At 32.9% G+C, this 9,619-nt stretch overlaps 2 protein-coding genes across 3 annotated transcripts in view; both read right to left on the minus strand.

The window, feature by feature from the left end:
- The window catches only part of LOC107669421 (rhophilin-1-like), an 11,422-nt gene extending 6,552 nt beyond the window's left edge, over positions 1-4,870 (minus strand). Inside the window, exons 1-6 of the mRNA XM_016461629.1 lie at positions 4,862-4,870; positions 4,678-4,793; positions 3,263-3,338; positions 3,104-3,181; positions 1,172-1,296; positions 926-1,092 (exon numbers count right to left, since the gene is read on the minus strand). Of these exons, the coding sequence (XP_016317115.1) occupies positions 926-1,092; positions 1,172-1,296; positions 3,104-3,181; positions 3,263-3,338; positions 4,678-4,793; positions 4,862-4,870 (571 nt within the window). The remainder of the gene's footprint in view (positions 1-925; positions 1,093-1,171; positions 1,297-3,103; positions 3,182-3,262; positions 3,339-4,677; positions 4,794-4,861) is intronic.
- Positions 4,871-8,472: 3,602 nt separating this feature from the next.
- The window catches only part of LOC107669423 (nicotinate phosphoribosyltransferase-like), a 12,699-nt gene continuing 11,552 nt past the window's right edge, over positions 8,473-9,619 (minus strand). For both annotated transcript variants that reach the window (XM_016461632.1, XM_016461631.1), the window contains exons 12-13: positions 8,768-8,875; positions 8,473-8,676 (exon numbers count right to left, since the gene is read on the minus strand). In XM_016461632.1, the coding sequence (XP_016317118.1) occupies positions 8,590-8,676; positions 8,768-8,875 (195 nt within the window). In that variant the 3' untranslated portion in view covers positions 8,473-8,589. The remainder of the gene's footprint in view (positions 8,677-8,767; positions 8,876-9,619) is intronic.

Here is a 9,619-nt window from a genome sequence, read left to right on the forward strand (position 1 = left end):
TTCTTTTTAACTTTTTATTCATCAAAGAATCCTGAAAAAAGTATCACAGGTTCCCAAAAAATATTAACTGATAATAGCACTGATAATAAATCAGCATATTAGAATGATTTCTGAAGATCATGTGACACTTTATACTGGAGTAATGATGATGGAAATTCAGCTTTGCATCACAGGAATAAATTACATTTGAAAATATATTCACATAGAAAACAGCTATTTTAAATTGTAATAATATTTTGCAATTTTACTAGTTTTACTGTATTTCTGATCAAATAAATGCAGCCTTGGTGAGCAGAAGAGACTTCTTTCAAAAACATAAAATCTTACCAACCCCAAACGTTTGAACAGAAGAGTATATTGCCAAGTAAAGTGGTATTGTTTAATAAAAAATTAATAATTTATAATTAATATTATAATTAATTATTATAAATTAGCATTTTTTTCCAGAAAAATTATGTTCTTGCTATAATGCACATACTAAATGTAAATAATGAGGTTTGAAAGAGTGTCAAATGTTGTGTTAATATGTTTTCAATAAAACATCATTTATAACAAAGGCATGCTGGAACAGATTGATACTATCAGAATTTACTGACATCTATTCAAATAATAAGCATATATATATATACACTACCAGTCAAAAGTTTGGGATTAGTAAGACTTGTAATGTTTTTTAAAGAAGTCTCTTCTGCTCATCAAGGCTGCATTTATTTGATCAAAAATACAGAAAAAAAACGCAATCTTGCAAAATGTTATTACAATATAAAATAATGGTTTCTATTTTAATATCCTTTAAAATATAATCTTACTAATCCCAAACTTTTGAGCGGTAGTGTGTGTGTATTTATATTTGTAACGTACTGTGTAATCGTTTCCTGTGAATGACCCAAGACAGAAAAACAGACAGCTAGAGATCATTCAGTACCCGCCGCCCTCTGGAAAGCATCGATAGCGCTCTGAATGCCAGTCAGTGTCGAGCGATCTTGTCTGGCTCCGATTTGAGTATAAAGTGATCCGATGTTGAACAAAACGCTCCCTTTCTCGAACGCCAGCTCTCTCTGAACTGAAGGCACGCCGGTCAGTGAGTCGTACCTGTGATGAGAGACGTGATCAGAAGCTCTGTCTCTGACCTCTGATCATCCATGTGTTTGTGTGCAGCAGTGCGTCTCACCAGTGAAAGTGAATTCCCAGACTTCTGTGCGGTGAAAAGAAGCGCTGATCCAGGAAATAGAGCTGGTTGTAATATTCCATCAGCAGCTCCTGTCCCGTCTCGTTCCTGCTGGGAGTTCGCATGGCCTACAGAGACAGGTGAAATCATTTTCAGCCGACTGAGAGAAATAATCATCATCAAAAATAACGGTTTGACTTGTGTTTCTCGTGACATAGCACTGCTTCTTACAAAAAATTCAGATGATTTGCAAAAAAGGCCTAATATAACAGTTTATCCACAAAATAAGAATGAAGATTTTTCAAATTATATACAGTAGGGATGTAACAATTCACTCAACTCACGATTCAATTCACGGTTTTGATTTCACGATTCGATTCGATTCACGATTTTGAAATATAACACTATAATAATATACTAATATAGTACTTGTAAATTATTGCTCTTTTGTTGGTTTTGATTGCTTCTATTGTCCTCATTTGTTAGTCGCTTTGGATAAAAGCGTCTGCTAAATAACACAATTTTAATATAATGTAAATGTAAATAACAAAACTAAATAAAAATTTTAAAACAAGCCCCAAATCAAATAAATAAGTAACACAAATAAAATAAATCTCTTCATATAAACAAACTAAGGCTTTGTCTGTGCTCTTAACATTTAAAATTAGAGGCAACCACTGCATTTTAATCTTGATCCAAACAAAGATGCTGCATACATGCAACATGAGCATTTTTTAATCTAAATTAGGTTGTATAATTTCGAAATTTGAAGCAAAAACAGAATGGTTTGACTTCAGTTTTGTGAAACTATGCATAAAAAATATCTGCATGAAACTGAAACAGCAGACGAGCTGAATGAGACGCAGATGCACTCTCTGCCAGCAGGCGGCGCTTAAAGCGTTTCCTTGGTTTCGGCTGTAAACAAAGCAGCGCTGCACTTATGAACTTTAATATGCATTATACAGAGGCAAGAGGAAAAGAAAAAATACCATCGAAAGACAGTAAGTTCCCCTCAGACATGCATTCATATAAACTCCTACCCCTGACTGAATCGTGATTTGTTTAGCATCTCAACCGTCACATATTAAATCGATTTTCAACCGGCTCGCGGTTAATCGTTACATCCCTAATATACAGTGTATATACTGTATGTATCACCTTTAATGCACTTATCAAAATAACAAAATCAAAGGTCAAAGGTTTTAAGGACAAAAAGAAATATTCAAAATCTATCATTTAACTTGAAATCTGCAAAGGAATGGAATTCATGCATAATGTCTTCAGAATCATTCATACATGTGAAAATGAGCTGAGAATTGAACAAAGTTGTAATCTGGCTCAGATTCAGACAGGAATCATGTGTTTGTGGTGCTGATTAAGGGATAATACAAGACTTTTTCACCTTACACATGGTTGTCGAAAGCAAAAATGCTACGAAATGCATCATATTTTGTAAGAAAGTGAGCAAAACAGACACCATTTTTGGAATCAGCAGCACCCAAAATTAGTAAGAAACAAGTATTGGATTTCATTCAGCAAATATGATGCAGGGCAGTGAAATCAAATTTTACTGTATTTACCTTCTTAAAGCTACACCATGTCATTTTTCGCCCTCTAGCAGTAAATGTAAAATAGCACTGATGCTTCCCTAATGATTGCCATTTTGAATGATCCATAGTTGATTTTGCTTGTTTGTTGTAACAACAGCTTCATGCTACTTGCAGTCAGAGCTCCTTCACCCAAATACACTTTGATAAACCTACAAAGACTGCAGACATGGTTTGGAAAATGGATTTCTTTCATCTATAACATTTTTTTTTTTTTTTATCAAATAGTGTAGCTTTAATACATGTTCCTGGTCTTTAATTATTCTTTAGTGCATGTTTAAGAAGTCATTTGCGCTGTGATCCGTGTTTCATGTTGACTTGAACTGACCTGTCTTAGTTCCATAAAATCCCGGATCTCATTCAGGTACAGAGATGCATCCTCACCGTAATGTTCACTAATAAAATCCTGATGAAACAGCAGAGAAAAAACATTTCTAGACAGATTTAAACACTGAATGAGTTCACATGTAATCTTAGTTGATCTCACCTGAAGAGGGACGGTCATGTCAATCTCTTTAGTTTCTTTCAACCCCAGTGGAATCATGGGAACACTGACTATCTCTCTGCAACAAAAAGACGATTTGTTTGTGAATGTCTGATGCATCTATTTTTAAGTCAAGAAAAAACTACAAAATGCACGTGTTCTGCATGCAAACATGATAAACAACAGTTTAAAACTAAAAATGCCTTAAAGATGGATTTGTTTCAGCTTTTGTCTTCTCCAGATGTAAACTGATGGACTGGAGTGGTGTGGATTACTTGTGGATTATTGTGATGTTTTTATCAGCTGTTTGGACTCTCATTCTGACGGCACCCATTCACTGCAGAGCATCCATTGCTGAGCAAGTCATGCAATGCTACATTTCTCCAAATCTGATGAAGAAACAAACTCATCTACATCTTGGATGGACTGAGGGTGAGGAAATGTTCAGCAAATTTTCATATTCTTTTAAACAGAACTACAAATGTGTTTTGCATGCTTCAAACCTAATGTTCTGATTTGAGAAATGTTGATCTAAAATAAAGAATTTCATTCATCTAACATGGTTTCGTTGTTTGTTTCAGGATAAACCTGTGATTTTCTGTCCTTCAAGCAAGTTAACCCAGTTATTATCAAAGTGAGATACCAAACTTCTCAAACCTACTCGCTGGAAGGCTGAATACTGCAGCAGGTATTTCAAGTTCAATGCCAAGTTATCCTATCAGTTAACTTATCAGGTAACCAAGTGAATAATGTTTGAATGACGAGAGCCAGGTGCAGATCAACAAAGTGCATGTGTAACTAGGGTTGGGTATCGTTTGGGTTTTTTTCGATACTGGTGCCAAATCGATACATTTAAAACAGTTCCGGTGCCTGAATCGGTACTTATTAAAAAATAAATAAATAAATAAAAATTCCCCAAAAAATGATAGATTGGCCATTAGCACTATAAACACATGATGTCTGTTTCATTCATACTGGACTCCAGAGGGCGCCCTCGTACAGAAAATCCACATATCCAGTCATAGAAGTAGCAGAACTCATGAACCTCCAGGAAATCCCTTATATGGACAAAGGTATCACTATTATAGCTGTAACTGAGTAAACAGAACATATAAACGTTTTGAATGATAAAACAAAGACAATAAACACTCGACTGCGACACTATAGTTTATAGTTTATCTGTGTTATTCAAGCCATCTCTGGTATTTTTGGCTATTGCTACAAATATACCCCAGCGACTTCAGACTGCTTTTGTGCTCCAGGGTCATATATAGACATATGTGTATTTTATTCATAAATTTAATTTTTTATTATCTGCGTGTTGTCTCTGTGTACTGGAAGCTTCTGTCACCAAAACAAATTCCTTGGCAATAAAGTTCTTTCTGACGTCTGACTTCAATATTAGCACACACTGATACCTGTAGAGATTTTCAGCTCCGGTCCGCAGACGAAGCTCTCGGTTGATCTGCTGGTTGAGTTTAGCTCTCCGCTGCTGCAGTTTGCTGCGCTGGGTTGAGATGAGAGGATCACATCCCTAAAACACACACACACACACCGGTCATGTCATCGCTTGAAATGTGCATATTTTGAATTTAATCTCACTGCCTCCATTGCACTTCTGTTCTGTTCTCTATACCTTAACACTTAACAATACTACTTTTTCATTAACTCCATGTAAATATTGAGTTAATGAAAAAGTGTGTGTGTGTGTGTGTGTATATATATATATATATATATATATACATATATACACACACACACATAAAATAAATAAATACAATACAAAAATAAAAACAACAAAAATGTTATGTGTGTATACACAAAACAAATAAAATATACATATATATAATGTAAATAAAATACAAAAATGTTATTTTATATATATATATATATATATACACACACAGTATTATTATAGCTATTATTTGGTAACATTTTACAATAAGGTCTCATTTGTTGACATTAGTTAATCCATTAACTAACATGAAATAACCATTAACAACATATTTTACAGCATTTATTAACCTTTATGTTAGTTAATAAAAATATTCATGTTAGTTCACAGTCCGTTTACTAATCTTAACAGATACAACGTTTGATTTTAGAAATGTATTAGTAGATATTAAACTTGCCATTGATTAACATTAATAAATTCAGTGCAAGTATTGTTCACGTTAAATAAAATAATAAATTAAAGCTTATTGTTAAGTGTTAGCATTATTTATTTGTACAATGCAAGTCATGGTATCCGTCTAAATACATGGTATTACCATGTTATTCTTTCAACCTCCTGAGACCCTGTGACCTCATATGAGGACATTATATTTTGGTGTGTTTCTCTGAGACTATGTATATAATGAGAAAACCCGTTTATTGCCATTTTACACACATTCTGCAGAAAGAAAAATGGTATATCAAATCATTATGTTATAATATAGTTGAGAATCATCTTTATACAAAGTTTGGTAAAAAAAAAAAAAAATTCCTGAAAACTAAAAATTTTGCCTATGCATGTTCATTCATGTCTTTTTATTTATTTTTTTAAAATTGAGTCCCGATGTCCTCTACCGAGGACATAGCATAACTTATGAACGAAATATCGTTTTTTTTTTTACATTTTTTTATGCTCTGTACAATGTAAAGACATGAAAAAAACTATTTTTTTCCTAAAAATCTTTTCTCGGGTCTTAAACGCCCTACTTTAACGGTTGTTTTCCACTTATTTAATACGCACGAGACACAGCTTTAACTCTGTACGTGTCTAAATACATTTGTTTATCTCCATAATGGGATCTTTAAAGAATCAAAATCACTCGAAATCACTAAATCCACTTGTTGCCTGTACACGCACCAGCCACAGCTGATCTCTCGCAACGCGTCCTTGGGATTCAGCCAATAGAATCGCGTTATTTCTGAGTGACACGTGTGATGGCCAATCACAGCTCGATAAATACGGCCGACTGACGGGGGAATCGTCCAATGAGGTGGCGGTGATGGGAATAAAGGCGATTTGGAGCGGAAAAATAACTGTTGCCTGGCAACACGGAGGCACGATACAGCTTTTGTGTTTATCTGAAGACTAACATTCATCAAATTGTTTTTAAAATATTTCAAAGCACTCGTAGTTACACATTTATTCGTTTAAAACCCAAAACTCGATATAAAACATTTAAAGACCCACACATTACGATATGATACAGGATTTTTATAGTTAACTAAATCTAAAAACCTTTGTCACTTTAAAGTAATTAAAATGTTTTTTTTTTTGTTTTTTTTTACATTTTATTTTAATTTCAGTTACAATTGGATTTATTAAAATACCTAAAACTGAAATAATAATAAAAAAAAAACACACAGCAAATTTAAAAAGAAAAATATATACATATATAAAAAAAAAAAACTATAATAGTATCACATTGATATGAAAATTACACTGATATGAACAACATATCAATATAAAGCGTGTTACTTTATATTTTATTACATTTTATTTTATTTCAGTTATATTTGGATTTACTAAAATACCTAAAACTATAACTGAAATAATAATAAAAAATAAAAATTAAAACTGACAAAAACACAAAACAAATTTAAGAAAAATATATAAAAAGAAAAACTAATTAAAAATAATAAAAACTATAATATCACAATGATACTAAAATAACACTGATATGAGCAACAAACATAGCCGGTTACTTTTATTTTATTTTTACATTTTATTTTATTTCAGTTATAATTGGATTTAAATACCCTAACACTATAACTGAAATAATAATAACAAACTAAATAGACATTTAAAATACTAATAAAACCGACAAAACACAACAAATTTAAAATAAAAAAATAAAAACTAATTAAAAAAATTATAATAACAGATATGAACAACAAACATAGCCTGTTACCTTATTAAATTAAATTAAATATGCAAATTGATATACTAAGAATGTACTATTCATTTACTTACAATTGACTAATATCAAAGAGTACTAGATTTTTTCATTTACTAAAATCATGTAGTACTAGATTTTTGAATTGTTTTATTATTTTTTAAATATTAAAAAAAAATACTTTAAGGTAGATCACATTACGGTTAGGATTATAGGACAAAACACACAGTCATGAATCACTTTTGTACATTTAAACTTTATTATGTTGTAAAACTAACAGTAAATTATCATTTTAATTACATCATCGCTTATTTTATTAGTTAATCGTAAGAGGAACCAATACCATATTCAAAAGAATTGCTCAGAGAATGTGTTCATGCTATTGGACCACAACAAGCAGCATTGCTCAATCTGTTATTAGGACTTTAAAGGGAACCAGGGATTTTAACCCTTGTGCGACCTTTTGGACATTTTTGTCCTTTTCAGTTTTGTTTTTTTTATAATTTTGCCTGTGTTATTGCCAACTGCATACATTTTGGCACAGGTGTGTATTTTTATTGGAATTTTACTATTTCACTTCCATTTCCTTTAATAAATCTGTTTTGCACTATAGGTACAAAAAAATTGTTCCTCTCAGGACCTTAAGGACAAAAATGTCCCCATTAAACCCATTAAAACTGCTATTTTTAATCGCAGTGCCATTTAACTGTAAAATTATGCAATTTTTGTTGATAGGCTTTCATTATATTGGCAAAATTTAATTTTTTACTATTTTTTACCAGATGGTGCCATTTGTTCAGGTTTGACCTATAAAGAAAATACTCGCTTTATTTCTGTTTTCTGCTTCTGCATATTATAGAGCCAATTGGATAAATAATGCAGCTATAATTGTGTGGGTGTGTTGGTATGGATGCCAGAGTGTGGTTTGTATGTGTGTCATAAAAAATTTCTTGTAATATTTGAGAGGAAAAACTCTACTGCAAATCACAAATCCAACCACTGTGTGCACCAGAACAAAATCTTACTGAAAGCTAATTTTTTGAGATATCAACCTCAAATTTGGAATACAACTTGTTTAGATTTATGGCTTTGATTTTCTAGCAGTTATAGAGTTCAACATGTTTCATAAAATGTATATTTTATATAAAACATCGTTCATAGATCATTTTCATAAACCTAAACATCTAGAATTTTTTTTTTTGGTTTCACTTTTTAAACTTTTTTTACTTCAGCAATAATCTGCCATGGGTCTTCTTTAAAATGAGACCAAACTTAACTGTGCTCCCAAGCTTCAAATTTTTATGACAGTTTTTTTGACATGGACATTTTTGTCCACTATGGACCTGTGTGTAACTTTTTTTTATTGACGCACAAGGGTTAAGGCACCTTTTCCTTTAGATTTAATGTTTCTGACTTTGGTCTGGGCTGTGTTTCGGCTTGGCTTTAGTTCGACAGCAGGAAGTTGCTGCCTTTACTGTTTCCTTTTGTCATATCAGACACCAGGGAGTGCAGCCGCTCTGATAAAGCCACCTTTAAGACAATGTTAAGAAACACACTTTCAGTCTGCAAATGTCATTTTCAGGTACTAAATGTATTCCAGTTGCTGATATGGTGAACTCACGGTGTAATCGTGCGGCTCTTGTAGTCTCTTATGGTGAGGATGCAGCGTTTGCAGAGACAGCTGTGCACGCTCACGACTCTCTGATGCACTGTTTAGGGGGAATGTGATCTGTGCACACAATCACACACACATCTGAATTAGAAAAGGCCATGAAATCAACATTGGAGTTTTGTGTTTTTTAATATAAGTTTAATATAAGTAAATTTGAGCTCATAGCATCCAGATGGGCTCCTAAAAGTTCAAAATAAACTTTAAATGTACCGTATTTCTCTTCCATTAAAGGAACAGTTCACCCAAAAATGTACATTTGTTGAAAATGTGCTCACCCTCAGGTCATCCAAGATGTAGATGAGTTTGTTTCTTCATCAGATTTGGAGAAATGTAGCATTGCATAACTTGTTCACTGCAAGTGAATGGGTGCCGTCAGAATGAGAGTCTGATAAAAACATCACAATAATCCACAGCACTCCAGTCCATCAGTTAACATCTGGAGAAGACAAAAGCTGAAACAAATCCATCATTAAGACCTTTTTAACTTCAAACGCTTCTAGCTAAAATAATCCAGAATCCATCCTATTGATTTCTATGGTGAAAAAGTGGTCTGGTCTGAATCAGGAGAGAAATCTGCACAGATCAAGCACATGTTTACAAGCCAAAACGGCTCTAAACAAATATGTGGCTGGATTTTGATGTGAGAGACAACAGGAGATGCACTTTTTCACTGGAGGAAGCGTTATTATGGATTATGGACGTTAAAAAGGTCTTAATGATGGATTTGTTTCAGCTTTTGTCTTCTCCAGATGTTAACTGATGGACTGGAGTGCTGTGGATTACTTGTGGATTATTGTGATG

This window comes from Sinocyclocheilus anshuiensis, unplaced genomic scaffold (genome assembly GCF_001515605.1).
Source record: "Sinocyclocheilus anshuiensis isolate Anshui unplaced genomic scaffold, SAMN03320099.WGS_v1.1 scaffold96, whole genome shotgun sequence".
Classification (NCBI taxonomy): domain Eukaryota; kingdom Metazoa; phylum Chordata; class Actinopteri; order Cypriniformes; family Cyprinidae; genus Sinocyclocheilus; species Sinocyclocheilus anshuiensis.